This window comes from Rhinopithecus bieti, unplaced genomic scaffold (genome assembly GCF_001698545.2).
Source record: "Rhinopithecus bieti isolate Rb0 unplaced genomic scaffold, ASM169854v2 scaffold_52066, whole genome shotgun sequence".
Classification (NCBI taxonomy): domain Eukaryota; kingdom Metazoa; phylum Chordata; class Mammalia; order Primates; family Cercopithecidae; genus Rhinopithecus; species Rhinopithecus bieti.
In genome coordinates, this window is record NW_016820486.1 from 173,967 (window position 1) to 194,417 (window position 20,451).

The window sequence follows — 20,451 nt, forward strand, 5'->3', positions numbered from 1 at the left end:
CGGCTTTGGAAAAGGAGTCCCACAGACTACCATGGGAGGTGAAAAGACCTTATAATCTCCCAGGAATTACGTGGTTAAGATCTACAGTTGTGATCTGGCTGGAGAAATGAGGGAAAGAGCTAAGAAGTAGTGTATTGTGCTAGGGTTTCTTGTCTGAAAGAAAAATGTAACAATGAGACAGAGACTGTAAAAAATGCACTTTTGTTAAATCTAAATAATTCTTAACAATGAGCTGAGAGAGCCTGCAATCAGATCTATTCTCTCCAAATATGGCGAGTGGAGGGCACCTGGAAAGGCTGCTGCCAGGGAATTAAGCCTGCTTTCTCCAGCTCACCGTGGGGTTCCATTTTGCTTTGGGCAAGAGAATGGACATTTTGTTTTTATAAATTTCCATTGCACAGAACAAGACAAGAGTTCCCCAAATGAAATCCAGTCATTAGTCTCCCTCTTATATAATCTGCATAATACTTCCAAAGAGGGGCAGAGGGAGGGGGTCACAAGCAGGTGAGCCAGGTACCTGAAAAGGCTCATTTGGGTCCTGTTAGTGCAACAAAGTACATTGTAACCCATCTGCCCCAGAGCCTCCATGCACTGAATATTCCGTCATAGAACATAATTGGCTTGGAGTCTGCATATACTCTAAGTTGAATGCAGATGACATTTTCTGCAATATAAGAAATACATTTCAGAAAAGTAGGTTAGACTCTGTTCTTTAGTGTAAAAAAAGTTATTGGGCATTCAGGGAAGGCTAAGGAGCTCAGTGTGGTTAAAATCAGTACAAGTGGTAGGGGCTGCGAAGGGGAGGGGAGATTTCATATAAAAGATGCAGAGGTCCTGAACCAAGTCCACGGAACATGAAGAAGAGGAAAGGAAGGATTTCAGAGATATTTCAGAATTGAGGAACAAATTAAGCATGGGTGGCCAGAGATTGGGGAGAATTGAGAATGACTCCCAGATCTCTAGTTTGGGCACTGGCTGGGGCTGAGGGGATGAAGATCATTAGTTTGAATATGAACATGTTGAGTTGGAGGTGCTTATGAATAATATAGGTGCTGATGTTCAATAGGAATTGGAAATATAGGGCTGGAGTTCAGTGGAGGGGTTTGGGATGGAGATATAGATGTGGAAATTATGAGCATATTATAATGAAAGCCACAGAAGTGAATTACGTCTCCCAGGGAGAACACAGAGAAAGGAGAGGAGAAGACTGAGGAGAGGACCCTGGGAAAGGCCAACAAGAGCCAGGACAGAGTGGTATCAAGAAAGCTGAGAAAGGACAGAGTTCAGGATGGAGTGGGTTGTCAAGAGATTGGGATGCTACAAGAGATTGCAGAGGATAAAGGCTGAAAGGAAATCAGCAGATTAGTCAGTTACTAGGTCCTTGGTGATCTTCACCAGAGCACTTTCAGTGGCACAGGGGAGGAAAGATCTGGTTTTAGGAAAAGAAAGAATGGCTGCAAAATGAAACACTGAAGACTATGAGGGGTTTGGTGATGGAAGAAAGAAAAATGAGTTGGTGTCTTGAAGAGGAAACAGATTCTCAGGAAGGACTTTTAGTATGCCAAAAGCTTGGGCATGCTGATCAGAGCAAGACAGATTTGGGTGACGGGAGAAAAAAAATGGCATTAATGGAGGTAGGTCCCTGGGGAGGTGAGGTAAGGATGTGTCTTAGAAAGGAAGGACACCTTTCCTTTGAAGCAGGAAGGAATTAACAAATAAGCAAAGAAACAAACAGAATAGAAAGTGTTTTTCTCAAACAAATCAGCAAGAAAAAGATCTCATCAAAAGTTAACAAATGACATGAATAGACATTTCTCAAAAGTAGATATACAAATGGCCAACAAACATATGAAAATGCTCAACATCACTAATCATCAGGGAAATGCAAATTAAAACCACAGTGAGATACCACCTTTTTCCCACGAGAATGGCCATAATTAAAAAGTCAAAACCCAAAGATGTTGCTGTGGATGTGGGGAAAAGGGGACGCTTATAAACCGCTGATGGGAATGTAAATTAGCACAAACTCTATGGAAAATAGTATGAGGATTTCTTGAAGAACTAAAAGTAGATCTATTATTTGACCCAGCAAACTCCACTACTGGGTATCTACCCAAAGGAAAATAGGTCATTATATGAAAAAGACACATGCACATGTATGTTTATAGCAGCACAATTTACCATTGCAAAGATATGGAACCAACACAAGTGCCCTTGACTGACGAGTAGATAAAGAAAGTGTGGTGTATATATATACATATACACTATAGAATACTACTCAGCCATAAAAAAGAATGAAATAATGTCTTTTGCAGCAACTTAGATGGAGCTGGAGGTCATTATTCTAAGTGAAGTAACACAGGAATGGAAAACCAAATACTGTATGTTCTCACTTATAAGTGGGAGCTAAGCTATGGGTACACAAAGGCATACAGAATGGTATAATGGATTTTGGAGACTCAGAAGGGGGAAGGGTGAGAGCAGGATGAGGGATAAAAAACTATACATTGGGTACAATGTACACTACTTGGATGACAGATGCACTAAAATCTCAGACTTCACCACTATACAATTTATCCATGTAACCAAATCCATTTGTACCCCAAAAGCTATTGAAATAAAAATTGTTTTTTAAGAATGTGTTGTTTGGAAAACATCTTTGTCAATAGAAATATTAGCACTTGAATAATTAACAAAGAGGAGGGACGCAACCAGGCTCAGTTGTGTAAAAGAATAATTCCAGTTTCTCATGCCAGCCTCTTACCACTCACACCTGATTAACATATGGCATCCTAACAATTATGCATATCAATATATACTTGTCAGAATAACTTCATTTTAAGTTTTGTTTTGTTTCACAACTAAACTCCCCTTAAGTTTGCTCAGTTTTCATAACTTGTAGCTTATGTAATATTGTTTGTTCACCATCTATAAAAGATTTAAGGAGATTGGTTTGGGCAGGAGAAAATTCTTGCATGTCAGTTTACTTCTATGACATTTAACTTGGCAATCAGGGGAATGAGAGAGAAAAAAATAATGTGTATACAAGAAACAGAAAAGGAAACTTTATGGCCCTGTCACATTCAAGAGATATGCTTGTTCATGGAGATGCTTGTCTCATTTTGAGAGAAGATTGTGTTTTTGAAAGAAGTTTTTTTTTCCTAGGCCTCTGGTAGTTACATATAATTACTGCATCCTAGGGAACACAAATGCGAAGAAAGCTCAGCAGATGTGTTCTTCGGAGGTCATCGTGTGATTTGATGTACACTACAGCAAAACTTAGTCTGTGATTTGTTTTGCTTCTCCACACAATGACTCATCTCTTTGTCTGAGACATGAAAATCTGTATGGTTTTAAATGGTATCAGAATATGCTTTTAATTCTATCATAAACATTATTAAAATAATGGCTACCATATATTGAGTGCCTACTATGTGATAGATATGATACATGTATTAGCACAGTATTCAGAAACTTTTTATTGACTCTCTTCTTAATTCTTTCAATAATCCTAAGAGATAAGCAATCCTACCAATACATTTTTTATGTAGGAGACAATTGAGGCTTCATCTACCATTTATTACCCCATTTCTTTGTTCTTATTCACAGCAAACATAGCTAAAGCATTGTCTCTACTCTCTGTCTCCAATTCTTTCTTAGACCCACTCTAGTTACGCTCTTGCCTGTACTAGTCCACAAAAACTGCTCCCGTTAAGTCACCAATAACCTCATTCTCAATCTGTAAGTCGGCTTCCAAGAAGGGCTCAGGGCACCCCTACTGAGAACCACTGCTCCATGCTGCCAAATGATGGAGTCATCAAGGGCATGGGCTTTGGTATGAGAGAGGCTGGAGTTTGAATGCCAGACCTGTCACTATGTACCTAACTTTTGGCAAGATACTTACATTTCTTAATTCGATCCAACAAACATTTATGAAGGTTGCTATATGTCAGGTGCTGTTCTAAGTGCTTGGGGGTAATAATCTTCCTTGACCCAGAAGCAGCATTTAAGACAGTGGATTACTCCCTCCTCCTTAATATGCTTTCTTCACTTAGTTTCCAGGACATCATAATCTCTTGATTTTCCTCTAACTTCACCAAACACTCCTTAGTCTCCTTTGCCAGTTGTGCCTCTTTTCTGACTTCTTAATATTGTGGGGTCTCGGGACTCAGTCACTGGATTTCTTCTCTATCTCTATTACTTCCCAGGGGGTCTCATCTGAGCTCATGACTTTGTAGGCCATCTCTATACCTGTGACTCCCAAATTTATATCTCCAGCTTGGACTTTTCCTTCGAACTTCAGACTTGTGTATCCAACTTGCTACTCAATATCATCTCCACTTGAATTTCTTTATTTTATTTTATTTTATTTTTTGAGACAGAGTCTTTACTCTGTCACCTAGGGTGGAGTGCAGTGGCGTGATCTTGGCTCACTGCAACCTCCGCCTCCTGGGTTTAAGAGATTCTCTTGCCTCAGCCTCTGGACTAGCTGGGATTACAGGTGTGTGCCACCACGCCTAGCTCATGCCTAGCTAATTTTTGTATTTTTAGTAGAGACGGGATTTCGCCATGTTGGCCACGCTGGTCTCGAACTCCTGACCTCAAGTGGTCTGCCTGCCTTGGCCTCCCAAAGTGCTGGGGTTACAGGTGTGAGCCACCACACCTGGCCTCCATGAGGATTTCAAACAGGCATCTTGGTATGTCCAAAACACTGCTCCTGATCTTTCCCCACAATGAAAACGTAAGAAAGAATTTTATGCATATATCGTAACATCACTTTGTGCCCCATAAATATAACAATTATAATTTGCCAATTTACAGTTTTTTAAAAGGGTAAGAACAAAGGAAAACCTTCTCCAAACTATACCCTTTTCAGATATAGGTAGCATCTTAATCCTTGTGGATATTCTTGACATCTTTCTTTTTCATTCACCATACACAATCTATCATGAAATTAGGATGGATCCACCTTCAAAAATCGGCAAGTCAACCATTCCTCACCACATCCTCTGCTACCTCCCCATTGCTTGATCTCATCAGTACTGCTTCTACCTGTCACAGATAGCCATGTGGCTAGTTCCCTTTTATTCTGTGCTTAGATGTCACCTTCTCAGCAAGGCATACCCTGACCACCCTGTTTGATTCTGCAGTCTGTACCCTCTCCCCAGCATTCCCATGTCTGAAGACCCTGCTTGACCTTTTCTTTAATCCGTGACCCTTATCACCTCCTAGCACATCATAGTCTACTTATTCATGTTAATTGTTTGTCATTTATCTCCCCCTCTTAGAACATAAGCATCATAAAGGCAGGGATTTCTATCTATTCTGTCCACTACTGTACTGCCTAAGCACCTGGAACAGTACTTAGCATAGAGTAGATCCAATACGTGTTTGTGGGATTGAATTAGAAAGCTTAAGTATCTTGCCAAAGACTGCTTACACAGTGACAGGTCTGGTATTCAAACTCCATCCTCTCTGATACCAAAGTCAATACCCTTGACAACTTCATCCTATGGCAGCATGGAGCAGTGGTTCTCAGCAGGGGTGCTCTAAGCCCTTCTTGGAAGCCAAGGAAGCAATATATTCTTGCTACAGCCAAGCATACAAAGTATTATGATGACTCTCAGAGAGAATATTGAGTTGAACATGTCACTCAATACAATATACACTGACGTTCAACTCGATGTAAGGGGGAAGAGGTGTGTATCAACATCAAATAAGTATCCAGGGGCAGGGGCAGGGAAGTGGACTGGGGATATGTTGTTCAATGGGTATAACATGTCAGTTATGCTAGATGATATATGTTCTAGAGATCTGCTGTATAACATAGTGCCTATAGTTACCAATACGGTATTGTGCACTTCAAAATATCTTAAGTGGGTAGATCTTACGATATGTGTTCTTACCACAAAAAAGAAAGAACACAAAAACTTGGGAGGTATTGGATATGTCTATTACCTTGATTGTGGTGATGGTCGAATAGGTGTGTGCATATGTTCCAATTCATCACATTTACACCTGAAATATGTGCAGTTATTTGTATATCAATTATACCTCATTAAAGCTCTTAAACTGGTGGGCTTTTTTTTTTTTTAATTTTAAGAAATCAAATGTAACAGAACACTATCACACAGGTATGCAGAAAGACTGCCTGTTCTCTTGCCTCATGGGCGTATAAGTGAGCATGGTTAGGTTAGGCAACTGCTCTATTTGAACTATGGCACAAGGCTGAGGCATATTGGTAAACAGTAATTCTTTGCCAGGTCCTGTGAGGCATTGTTAGAGTACAATAGAGATAACATTAATATTATTATTACTGACTTGCTTATTAGATTTTTAAAATCCATTGAAGTGTAATAACAAAAAGTCTAGTACTCAACATTGTGTCATAGGTTTTGTTTTGTTTTGTTTTTTGGATTTTGTGTGTTTTTTTTTTTTTGAGATGGAGTCTCACTCTGTTACCCACGCTGGGGTGCAGTGGTGCCATCTCGGCTCACCACAACCTCCACCACCGGGGTTCAAGCGATTCTCCTGCCTCAGCCTCCCGAGTAGCTGGGGTTACAGGCATGGGCCACCAGGTCCGGCTAAATCTTTTTTTTGTATTTTTAGTAGAGACGAGGTTTCACCATGTTGGCCAGGCTGGTCTCGAACTCCCAACCTCAAGTGGTCAACCCACCTCAGCCTCCCAAAATGCTGGGATTACAGGCATGAGCCACTGGGCTTGGCCAATGTCATAGGTTTAGAAAGTTGTTGAGCACCCTTGGCATCAGGTAAGCTTTACTNGTGTCATAGGTTTTGTTTTTGTTTTGTTTTTTGGATTTTGTGTGTTTTTTTTTTTTTGAGATGGAGTCTCACTCTGTTACCCACGCTGGGGTGCAGTGGTGCCATCTCGGCTCACCACAACCTCCACCACCGGGGTTCAAGCGATTCTCCTGCCTCAGCCTCCCGAGTAGCTGGGGTTACAGGCATGGGCCACCAGGTCCGGCTAAATCTTTTTTTTGTATTTTAGTAGAGACGAGGTTTCACCATGTTGGCCAGGCTGGTCTCGAACTCCCAACCTCAAGTGGTCAACCCACCTCAGCCTCCCAAAATGCTGGGATTACAGGCATGAGCCACTGGGCTTGGCCAATGTCATAGGTTTAGAAAGTTGTTGAGCACCCTTGGCATCAGGTAAGCTTTACTGACTTTAACCACCCTTCCGCCATGTAGGCCAGGCAGGACAACACACCTTTTTCCTGCTTTTATTTCTAAATTAAAAAAAAAAAAATGAATGAAGCAGAAACCATAGAATAGAGTTTAATTCATTTAAGAAGCAAACAACAATGACACAACCACAAAAACAATGAGAATTTCCCTGAGTGGGTATGCATGGTACACAGGGGAAAGAGTAGTAGATGCCCAGAAGACCTGGGTCTAGTCCAGGCTTTGCAACTAAATATGTGACTTTAGCCAGGTCATTTTCCTTCTCAGGGTCTCAGTTTCCTCATTCATAAAATAAGTGGTGGGGTAAAAACAAAAAATAGAACTGGCATATGATCCAGCAATTCCACTGCTGGGTATATATCCACTAGAAATGAAATCAGTATGTTGAAGAGATACCTGCACTCCCATGTTCACTGCAGCAGCGTTCACAATAGCCAAGATATGGGATCACCCTAAGCATTCATCAACGGATAAATGGATAAAGAAAACGTAGTATATATACACAGTGGGATATTATTAGGCCTTAAAAAGAAAAAAAAAAATCTGCCATTTGTGACAGCACGGATGAACCTGGAGACTAATATTATGGTAAGTGAAATAAGCCAGACACAGAAAGATAAATATTGCATGATATCACTTATATGTAGGATCTAACAAGTAAAAGGGTGGCTACCTGGGGGTAATCTAGGGGTAGACTGGGTTGGAGAAGTGGGGAGATGTTGGTTAAAGGATATACATTTTCAGTTATAAGATATATCAGTTCTGAGGATCTGTTGTACAGTATGGTGACTATAGTTAAGAATACCATATTGTATACTTGAAATTTGATAAGAGAGTAGACTGTAGATCTTAACTATTCTCACCACACAAAAAAGTTAACTGTGTAAGATGATGGGTATGTTAATTAGCTTGATTGTGGAGATCATTTTACAATGTATACGTATATTGAAACATCACATTGCACACCTTGAATATATACAATTTTGATTTATCAATTATACCTCAATAAAGCTGCAAAGAAAACCCACAAATGATGAGGTGAGGGGCAGCCCTAGATAACCTGCACACTGTCCTCCAACACTGATCCTATGTGGGCCAATTGTTATGGGTGGAAGATAAAGATATTGCTTGAAATAAAATGTACAAGAGATTAGAAAAGCATTTCAATTCATTTATTTATTTTTTTATTTAGTTAGTGCCTTAGGTGCAGAGGTTGAGTTAATCAAACTCAGCTCGTGGCACATTTATCGTCATTGGTAACTTGCTTGATTTATTTATTCCCTGTCATCCCCACACTTCACTCAAATTCTCCTCCCTGCCTCATTAGCAACTATTGTCTTCTGCTTAATGAAGATATTTTTGTTTGCATGTGTTCTTACAAAATGTGTATTATCAGTTTGAATGAATGTCTTTTGAAATTTCTGTAAATTGCATATTGTGGTGTTGTGTTATATATATTATTCTGCTTCTTGCTATTCTTTTTTTTTTTTTAACCCAGCACTGTGTTTTAAAAAATCTATACATGTTTCTCTATGTACAACTAATCTCTTATTTCCAATTGCGGCAAACTACTCGAGAATGTGTGTCCACCACATTTGCCTCTCCGCTCTCTTGGTGATGGATGCCGGATTGCCTTCACCTTTCTGTCACCATAAATACTGCTGCAATGAGAAGCATTCCATTTTAAAAAGTATTGTGGGTGAAGGGGCGAATAAGGAGCTGCTTCTGAGCTGTGACTAGAAGGATGAAGTGCTACTGTTAGGGTTTCTTTTTCTCCAGCATGCTGTCGAACCTTGGGTAATGGAATTAAATCCAAATGCTTCAACTGGGGCAGTAATCATAAGTTGGGCTCTTGTGTCAAGTAACTGTGCTACTATATTTTCTTCACTGAATTGACTAGTTATTTGAATTAGCTAACCCATTTGATGAGGGATATTGACACTGTGTAGACGCTCCACCTCTGCCCTCTCCCTCCCAGAGGATGATCCCACACAATCCCCCCAAATTATGCAGACCATAGTCTCTGACCTCAAGTGGATCTTTAAGGAGACCTACAAACTTTTCTGTTTTGCTACTTAGCTCTTCCTCCTGTTCTCTATAACAGCTATTTTAAGCTTTCTCCATCTTATCAGTCTCTTCTCACTTTCAGCAGGTTGCCTTACCTCCTACTTTCATAGAGAAAATAGAAGCTATCAGATGAGAGCTCCCTTAAATTCTAATTACTGAATCTATATATTTGCCTGCGTCCACACCCACCCTTGCTACCTTCCTTTCTGTTACAGTGGGGTGCCTCACCTTCTGTCTAAGAGGAATCCTTCCATCTGTGCTGTGGATCCCATCCCTTCCTTCCTTGTTCTATTTGCTAAATTATGTACCCCCTAAATATTTCAACCTTTATATTTCTACTAGCTACTTCCCTTAACCATGTAAATGTGTTCGTCTCTCTCTCTTTTTTTTTTTTTCATTTTTTAATTATACTTTAAGTTCTAGGGTACATGTGCATAATGTGCAGGTTTGTTACATATGTATATTTGTGCCATGTTGGTGTGCTGCACCCATCAACTCGTCAGCACCCATCAATTCATCATTTATACCTTTCTCAACCTCAGTCTCCTCCAGTGACCTCCACCCCTCCACCAACTTTTGCAACTTAGTGGCTACATTTATTCAAAGAGCTACATTGCCCTCTTCTCCTTCCTCACTGCTCAACCTCTTGGATCTCACCAGAGTTTCTTTGGCTTATATGGGACCTCATATTTCTGGTTTCCTTCCTACCTCTCCAACCATTCCTTTAGGATGTCCTTTGCACGATGATCCGCCTATGCCTGGCCCTCAGTGCTCCTCATTTCTGGGCCTACTTACTTCCATTCTTCCTCTGTGTACTCACCCTGGGAATCGCATTCACTCCTAAGGTGGCTTCAGTTACCACTGATATTGCCAAAATCTCCATCTCCATCCCTAACCACTCTTCTCTCCTCCAGACTTACATATCCAACTCCCTTCTAGACATCTCCACCTGAGTGTCCCACAGGCATCTCAAAACCAGATGTCCAAGACTGAATTTATCATCTTTCTCAACAAACACCCTTTGATCATTTTCACTGTTACATGTCAGAGAAATTCATCACACTGCATATATTCTTATCATTACTAAACTTTTAAATTACGAAAGTTACAGATACTCTATAAAATTTAAAAATATACAAAAGTATGTAAAATACAAAGTGAAAGCCTCATCAATACTTCTTCCCAGAGGTAAACCACTATTAACAATGGAGAGTGTGTCCTTACTTTTTTCTGTATGACTATGGACATGCATGCACACACAAAGTTTTGTTTTCACATACTTTATCATGCTACATGTACTGTCATGCAAATTTCTTTATAGCAGAAAAATATATTGTGGATGTATTTGAATTATTAATCAAATTGGTATAGCTTCTTCTTAGCTGCATATTATTCCATACTATATATAGCCCACATTTATTTAACCCTTCTGATATTGAAAAGCTTTAGCTTATTTCCAGTTTTCACTATTTCAGGGTTGCACTGAATAACCTTGCCCATAAATTTTTGAATTTTTGAGCTATGATAGAATGCTATAAGTGGAATTTCTGAGCTAAGTTTATATACATTGAAGTTTGGATAGACATTGCTAAAGTGTGCTCAATAGCTTGAATGGGGTTTCCCTCTACTTTTCAATTGAGAGACAGTGTACTACAATAAGATGCATAAAGTATATTATTTTAAGTGTGCAACTGAATGAACTTTTATATGTGTATTTAGCTATGAAAGCACCATTTCCAGCCTCCCAGAAGGCTCCCCCCAGCCTTTTTTTCTTTTTTCTTTCTTTTTTTTTTTTTGAGATGGAGTCTCGCACTGCTGCCCAGGCTGGTGGAGTGGGGTGATCTCGGCTCACTGCAACCTCCACTTCCTGGGTTCAAGTGATTCTCCTGCCTCAGCCTCCTGAGTAGCAATGATTACAGGCACCCACCACCACGGCCGGCTAATTTTTTGTATTTTTAATAGAGATGGGGTTTCACTGTGTTGGCCAGGCTGGTCTCGGACTCCTGACCTCGTGATCTGCCCACCTCAGCTTCCCAGAATGCTGGGTTTACAGGCGTCAGCCACCGCACCCAGCCAGAAGGCTATCTTGAAACCTTCCCAGTACAGACCTCTCCCTGAGAGATCACCACTATTCCAGTTTCTATAATTGTCGATTCCTTTTGTCTGCTCATATAAATGAAATTGTACAGACACAAATGAGTCTGGTTTCTTTGACTCGACATGTTTTATATTTATCCATGTTGTCGTGTGTGTGCATAGTTCACTTTTTACCGTTATATAGTATTCTATTGGATGAATGTCCCACAATTTGTTTATCCATTCACCTGTTGATGGATGTTTTGGTTGTTTCCATCATGTTGGCTGTTATGAAGAATGTGGCTATGAACATTTGTGTGCAAATATTTTGGTGGACACGTTTGCATTTATCTAGGGTGTATATGCCTAGGAGTAGAATTGCTGGGTCATAGGGTGTGTTTAACTTTCTTAGAAACTACAGAACAGTTTTCCAAACAGGCGAAACCTGTTTGCCCTTCCGCCAGTTGTATAAATTGAAACCTCCTAGCATACAAAAGTATCAAATACTGTATTGTTACTGCACACTTAATTGTCTCCCCAGACAATTTTAGAAACTGTCTTGTTCAGTACCTCAAATATAGTGGGATTCTCAATAAATATTCGTGGAATTGGACTAGTAATTAAGCAGTTACTATTTGTTATGCTTCAAGGTCTCTACCACACAATTTGAAGAATTAACAAACGTTACTGTGGACAAACTGTTGTACGTATGGATGTTTTATTACACAAAGGAAAACCCATTTTTTTTGTGTGTAGGACTGTGGCCTTTACTTCATTGTATCCTCTATGGAGCTTAGCACAGAAATGGGCACAGAGGAAGTGCTGTAATGACTAGCATGCTGGACTTAGTGAGCTACCAGATTCAAAGACTGCCAAGCCTCTCTGAAACCTTTACCTGCTCATATTGCTAGACTGAGGTCTAAAGGAGGCAGACAGAAGAGAAAAATTCTCTTCTATCCCTCACTGTCTACACTGTCACCAGCCCCAGTTTCTTAGGTTTTTAACTATAGATAGATAGTTTTCAACTTCAAAATGCTAGCCAGCTCATTCATCTATCTATCTATGGACAATTAGAAGCCTATCTATAGTTAGTTACTAACTATCTATAGTTGGAAACCTAAGAAACCTGATTTATCAGGTCCACTAAAGACCCAGATCATGCAGGGTAGGAAAGAGCGATCCTTGATAATGTACATCTTTATGTCTTTCCTTGTGAAAGGTCCAGTGCATGAAGATTTGATATAGCCCGTTACACTAGGTCTTTAGTCTTCCCGTGTAACTGTCTGTAAAGTTCTCCATTCCTCTGGGAATTTGTGAGCTGAGGATGTAAAAAAGAAAAAAAAATGTTTCTTGCATGAACTAGGCCTTCATCAAAATTCACTCCAACTCAGATTCATTTCCATTTCTAGTCCCATTGCTGCCCACAACCAACTGAGCATGATGAATGAGTTGGCTGACATTTTTAAAGTGAAAACTGTCTATCTGTTCATCTAACCATCTATCTAGCATATCCCCGGATTTGAGTGTCTTCACTTTATTAAGGTAGCACATCCTTCAATCTTGCCTCCCCTCACATCTAAGTGAAGGAGATGTAAACAACAATCCTTACCCTTGTTTCTATGACGAATACTAGGTTAACATAAGTAAGTTTTGCAAACTTGGGAATTTGCCAGTCCCAAGTTTTTGTTTAATTTACATAATCATTTGCATAGGACTGCATATATTAAGGAAACATCTGTACTTTTCTTATGCATTTAGATGAGATAAGTTTTTTCAATATTTGAAGTTACTACTTATTATTGATTTCTTCTGCCTCTCCCTTTTTAGGAATCTCACTTTGTGAATATCATGCCATTAGCCTGGTAAGGTGGAGAATGGAAGTAACACTCCTCCTAGCTTTCCTTCTCAGACAACAGAGCACTCCTTAATCAGAGCTGAAGGGTCCTGGAAGTTGGGATCAAAATATATTTTCAAATATTTTGAAATAAAACAAAAGCTTTATGGTGAAGCACCTTCAAAAGTGTAATAAAAAAATGCCCTTTCAAGTGTAGAGACATAAAGGTATACTTTATAATGAATCACACTTTCTCAATCTGCATGATCCAGACCTAAGCAGTTAGGGTGCACAATGGAGGTTGGGGGAGTATTTCCTAGTACTGGGGCTGAAAAGGTGCTTGTCTGGAGAGACATGGCAAGGTGACAACATAGACAAACAGTGAAGCTCATTTTCATATATTGGCTTTCCTTAGAGTGAGGCCAACTTGAGTACCCAATATCTCTAAAGACCACTTTTTCTAGCAGCACTCTTATCTATCATTCTGGGATGCTTATCTTGAACTCTTCAGCTCTCTCAGCACATCCTGATTCATCTTAGCCTTACAATGTAACTAGTGAATACCTGAATGAGGCCTCAGGGTAAGGGAGAGATCTACTCTTCTTAGCACTATAGCACCCTCACTGGAGAAGGATGCTACTGAATTAGTCATTCATTCAAGCAAAGAATATCCACTCCTATATTGTGTGAGGTGAACATATGTGGAATTTTTTCCTACCTACTCATTCATTCCTAACACCCTACTTTCTTTTCGTAGAATGACTTCTCCCCCATTGTGGATATTCTTGGTGGGATGGTAAATTCATACTTCTACCACTGTCAAAACCAAAGTGCTCCTAAAGACTTTTTCTGCCACATCCCTCCTCTCACTGCTCAGTATAGCACAAAATTTAAGCTCACCTGATTAGATGTAGGCTCATAGGATTTTGAGTCTTAAGCTAGTAGCATGAGCATAGAAGAAATTACTGTTTATTCTTCCCAGTAACGGCGCCCGTATGAGTCTACTTCCCTGCTAGGAGACAACCACTATGGTTCCTGCTTTGTAGACCCCTGTCCTTTTTCAAGCCCTGCTCTTTTCTCTTCTTTCTTTTTTTAAAACTTTTAAGTTCAGTGGTACAAGTGCAGGCTTGTTACATAGGTAACCTTGTGTCATGGGGGTTTATTGTACAGATTATTTCATCAGCCAGGCATTAAGCCTAGTACCCATTAGTTATTTTTCCTGATCCTCTCCCTCCACCGACCCTCCACCTTCTGCAAGGCCCCAGTGTGTTTTGTCCCTCTCTATGTGTCCATGTGTTCTCATCATTTAGCTCTCACTTATAAGTGAGAACATGCAGTATTTGGTTTTCTGTTTCTGCAATAGTTTGCCAAGGATAATGTCCTCCAGCTTCACCCATGTCCCTGCAGAGGACATGATCTCCTTCTTTTTTGTGGCTGCATAGTATTCCATGGTGTATATGTGCCACATTTTCTTTATCCAGTCTATCATTGATGGGCATTTAGGTTGATTCCTGTCTTTGCTATTGTGAAGAGTGCTACAATGAACATATGCATGCATGGATCTTTATAATAGAATGATTTATATTTCTTTGGGTATATACCCAGTAATGGGCTTGCTGAGTCAAATGGTAGCTCTGTCTTTAGGTCTTTGAGGAATCGTCACACTGTCTTCCACAATGTCTAGCCCTGTTCTTTAACTTTCCCATAAACATTTTGAATTCCCAAAACACTTTCAATAAGATCCCTTGGTTAGTCAGAATAGACAATAACGTCAGCTCAAAGACATTTGGTTCATGTGGCTGGTAACCAAAGAACCTAGAGTGAAACATTGTGCTAGGTACTGAGAGTACAGTGGTAAACAAGACAAAAAAGGTTCTTGCCCTAATGGAGTTTATGTAATAATGGAAAGCATAGGTCTACTCAGCACTAAGATAACAAACCCTAGATTAGGAAAAGTCAGCCATTGCTTTCCTATGCTCATGTATTTTAGACCATTTATGCACTCAGGCATGTGACAAATATTTATGGAGTGTCTATGAGTTACCAGACATTATATGTATAAATTTAATCCATTCCACTTGTTTTGCCTAATCAACAGAGGCATAATCAGTTCCTTCCTTCATTGTTCCAAACTCCTTGTGTACCCTAAATGCTTGAAGATCAGGACCAGAAACACATCATAAGCTTGAGCTATTAGAGATACAAGTCTTACCTCCTCTTAGCTTTCTGCCCCCTCCCCAACCTTCCCATATTCCTGGTGCAGGGGAAGTGGGCTGTCACAGAAGGTCACTGTCATCTTTGGGACTTTGGACAAAATGATAAGGATTAGGATTCTGGGCAGGAGCTTCCTCAGACATGCCTCAGTGAGAGTTTAGTACCATTCAGTATTTGCCACTTGCCCACAAGGTACCCAGGGTGCAACAAAGAATGAAAAGTTCATGCTCTGAAGCTTAAAGGGGCTTTGTAATTTTGCTGATCAATGCTTAATAAAGACAATTTGCCTGTGGTATTGAGCAATAGTGTCCTGTCTTATTCAAATGTCCACCGCCTGCCACCATTGACTCCACTCTCAGCCTGACTAAATCTTCCGTGACTTCCTGCCTATAAAGCACTTTTCTTCTATCATATCCTTGCTCTAATCATTCACTATTTCAGTGTGTGCATCTGGTCTCCCCAAGTAAACAGTAAGCTGCTGGAGGTAGTGGCCTAAGTATGATGTGTCTGTATCTTTCCCTCCATGTCAGGACTCAGTCAATACTTGGGAGTTGATTGATTGTTGATTGAAAGCAGTACAAAGTTTCTAGGGTCTTTTATCCATAATTACTTGGGCCCATCTTCACACAAGTATCAGTCATTTTTTGTGCCCAGGAAAAGCAAGTCAAAGGATGCCAAGGAGATATTTAATCAGTGTTTTCCCTGCAATTTCAAGCTGCCTTTGAAATTGTAGAAAGCCCATGTTTTCCTAATTAACAAGGGGTGTCATGACAGGAATCATGAACTTTTCTATCAAATAACATTTCTGTTCTCGACAGTCAGGTCATTAGAGATAGGTTGTACATTTATCACTCCAGCAGCAGCAGAACAATCAAGGTTTTATTACTTGTTGAAAATAAGTACAATCATGGGCATTTTAACAGCCAAAATGATCCCCCAAATCAAACCACGTGCAGAATGCATTTATTTGTAAAAGTGCTAATTGCAACCAAGTCTTGTCCTTAAATCTATTTTTGAGTGAAGGTGACTTAATATTTCAGTTCAAAGACATGTAACATTCAAGACACTTTGATCACTATTCATGTTAGTCCCTTCACACACACGGACACACACACACACACACACATAGACACACAATCACCTTCCCCTATCAAAAAAGTATACATGAAACCACATGGGGAGCAATGGATTTGACTCTGATGGCAGATATTCAGGGGCCTAAGGGCCAACCTAATTTTTATATTATGTGAGGTGATAGGGGGAACAATGGAGACCTAGGAGCTTTATACCAGTGACTGGCACCAGTGCTGTAGTCTGTTTGGTAGTCAGCATTAAATTTTGTTTAGAAGACCAATGTGATACCTTTAATGGCGTAGACATGGTAGGTTGGGGCCATGAGGTGATGAGTGGTAAGCTGATGGGAGTTTGAAAGAAAAAGGAATGAAGATGTACTGTGTTACACTGTGCTAGAACATTTTCAGACCTCATCTTATTTCAGTTTCACTTCAATTTTAGGATGCATGTATGATCATTATTACATCACGAGGTCACACATCTAGAAAGCGACAGAGCTGGGATTTGAACCCAACTCTACTGTCTCCACAGCCCACTGCATCATACATTTTCATAAGCGTCCTGGGGAACTTGATTTTTGATATTGAAATGTAGGCATTTATCTTTCTCACTGGAAGGGTCTGGTTATCTTTATTTATTTATGTATTCATTTATTTATTGCTCCAAGCAGTAATATATTCTCTCAATACAAGATTCAAAAGATACAAAGAGGTATAGGGTGAAAAGTAAATGTCTCTTCCTCCTTTGACCCCAGATACTCAGTTATCCTTCCTGAAGGCAACCGCTGATACCAGTTGCTTGCGTATCCTTCCAGAATGTTCCTCTCTTTACTTATTTCTATCCAAGGGCAAATGTGAGCAGCACACCTGACTGGGAAGCCACAGAAGGCAAAGCTGATGTACACTTAAAGCTTTTGAAACAAAATTTCCAATGCCGTAGACATTTCTCCTCTAATATATCATAACGATATATTAGGTAACATATCATAACGATAGCCTGAAGTCTTATCCAAAAAAGAAACAATTATAAGGACAAATAGGAGAATTATTCTGACTTCAATATTTACCAAATGTTATCTTATTCTTCCCCATACAAAATAATATTTAAAATACAAGGTTGGAGCAGATTGTTTCACAAATTCAACATTTTCCCCAATCAGGGGTTGGGAGGAGGCAAGTATCTCTACTGGGATTTATTGAAAAATTCTGTTTGTGAATGGAATTCATTTTGGGATTTTTGTTTTTATTTTTATTTTTAATTTTTTAAATTTCCGTAGGTTTTGGTGGAACAGGTAGTATTTGGTTACATGAGAACATTCGTTAGTGGTGATTTGTGAGATTTTGGTGCTCCCATCACCTGAGCAAGTATACACTTGGAATTCATTTTTATTTCCACAGGTATTATATTCTTTTTACATAATTAGGCACAACTTCACAACTCAAGGAGAGGAACAGTAAGGATCTTTGTCAAAATCATCTGCAGTAAAGAAAAAAAGAACATTTTCAGCTGTGGCATCAGGGACTTTGCACATAGTAGAAGCATAAGAAAATTTTATCAAATGAAGGAAAAAATAAAGAAATTAGAAGAGAAGGGAAGAATGTGGTGCTTTCTTTGGACCATTTTATATAAAATCTGGGGTGAATTAATTCATCCTGACAGCACTGTTTGGGCAACCAGTGCATATGTTCTCCCTACATTGTGAATAAGAGGGAGCATTATTGATCTTAGCCTTAACCTAGGAGAGGATGTTTATGTACAAACCTTGGAGGCCTTCAAGAGAAGATGACATAAAATGTGAACACACACATTTATATCCCTTACAGATTTCATATTCTTGCACTGAAACTTTGGCTATTTCTCAAGTTTGAGAATGCCTGGTGGTACAGAAGGCATGAGTTTTCACTCTCTGCTAATAGAATCAAGCTTCTGGCTGCCACCAGTACAATGGTAGCACCCAGATTTCAGTTTCAGAACCTGTGGCAGGTCGACCTGCCCCACCGGCTCAGTTTGTCTCAACTGATGAGCACTTTAATGTTGGTTTTCCAGGTCGATTGCTTGGTAAGGCAACATCAATATCCTGGATATGGTATTTGCTAGTGATCCTCTGAAGCAAAATATGTACACATCGGGCTGTATATTTGCTAATTAAACAGTCCCCAGGGACATCAAGAAATCCAATGCTAAATAACTCTCTTGGAAAATGTTATTTCCTAACCAGCCCCAACTATTACGTACTAAGGTGCTTCCACAACCCAGGACTTGTCTATGTCACGGCACCCCAGTGCCTTTATATGAGCACCAAGACATATCCACAAGTTAGTTGGCCAGAGTTCGATAAATGCTTGTGGCCAGGGAGAGGTTTTTTTCATGTGCATCACTAAGTTTCCCACACAAAAATGGGAGACTGAGACTTTATACAGTAGTCAACCAGCCTAAACTGGAAAACAGTGTTGCGTCATACACAGTCCTGAAACTGGCAGGCACTTAAGAGATTATCCATTCTAGCCTCCTCATATTAAAGGTAGAAAGAATGTATCTCCAAGCAGCGAAGTGATGTGATCAAGGTCACAGAGTGACTGACAGAGCTGGAACCTGAACCAAAGCCTTCCAACTCCAAGTTTGATGCTTTTTTTTAACCCACCTTGCTGCTTCCAGATTGCCTTCAGCCCTTGGACATAGAACTGGTTTTTGGAGCCAATATAAAGAAAAACACTAGAGAATGAGGCAGTCCTGCCTCCAGCACTGAGAAGGCAGAAGAATGACAACAGCCAGGCCACCAAAGTGTGTGTGAACTGGAGTATACTTTGGTCTTAAAGAAAGGCAACCAAAGACCACTGCACTATCATCTAACTAGAAGCACACAATGCAGAATCATCATAATATCAACCTGAAGTTCTTAAGTTCTTGCTCACTTTGCCTTTCTCTTTACTTTAAGCCTGTAGGCCAATCCTTTTCCTACAGTTTCTCTTTTTACATAATTAGGTACAACACCCCATTCCCAACTGAACATCTGTCTCTTCTTATAAATATGGCTTCCTATGGAAGAAGCTCAGCATCTAAGATGGATGTGTATCTCTGAGAGTTTTCTTGATAGGTGTACTAGCCCTGAGAGCCAGAAGACCTGAGTTCTGGCCCCAGTTCTGCTGGATGGCTGAGGGCTGAGTGACTGGCCCCAGTTTTACTGGATGGTAAGGATGGACTCAGTGACTGTCAATAAGGCATTTTCCTTTTCCCTGATTGAGGTTCCTCAACTGTAAAATGAAGGGATTGGACTAGACAATGTCTAAGGTTCCTTCTGGTTTTAACGGTCTGTGACAATTGTTTTTAATTACTCATGAATTTTCTAACCTCCCATCTCTTCTTTCCTCTATTAGTCTAATAACACATTCATACTTACTAAATTTACTAGGTACAGACACATCTATACACACTTCTGTACACATTTCTATGCTTCTATACACACTTCCTCAGCCAAGAATGAGTCAAGGTATACACATGCACATGTGCACTTAGTTTTGAAGAGGAAGTATCATCCAAGACCCAGTATGTGGTCTCACGTTAATTCAATATGCAATATAAATGTAGACAACACAGCCCTTTTTTCTTACCATTTGGAAAGCTTATTTCTGAAGGTGTGCCTTGTGCAGAGCCTAAAGATTTGAAAGTGGAGCTAGTTGCAGTTGACTTGAGGAATGGTGTCAACAGTTTGTGCTCAAAGGTTTTCTTTAGTCCCTCCTGTTTATATCCAACTTTTATCTGACACCGGCTGCTCCCATCTGAAATGATACCAAGAAAAGTTAAAAACATAAAACTCATCGTTTGCGTCCTTTGTAGGGACACGGATGCAGCTGGAAACCATCATTCTTAGCAAACTATCACAAGAAGAGAAAACCAAACACCGAATGTTCTCACTCATAGGTGGGAACTGAACAATGAGATCACTTGGACTCGGGAAGGGGAACATCACACACTGGGGCCTATCA

At 39.9% G+C, this 20,451-nt stretch overlaps 1 protein-coding gene across 1 annotated transcript in view; it reads right to left on the reverse strand.

The window, feature by feature from the left end:
- Nucleotides 1-17,744: 17,744 nt before the first annotated feature.
- The window catches only part of ADGRG4 (adhesion G protein-coupled receptor G4), a 120,036-nt gene continuing 117,329 nt past the window's right edge, over nucleotides 17,745-20,451 (reverse strand). Inside the window, exons 23-24 of the mRNA XM_017859807.1 lie at nucleotides 20,077-20,244; nucleotides 17,745-17,944 (exon numbers count right to left, since the gene is read on the reverse strand). Of these exons, the coding sequence (XP_017715296.1) occupies nucleotides 17,907-17,944; nucleotides 20,077-20,244 (206 nt within the window). The 3' untranslated portion in view covers nucleotides 17,745-17,906. The remainder of the gene's footprint in view (nucleotides 17,945-20,076; nucleotides 20,245-20,451) is intronic.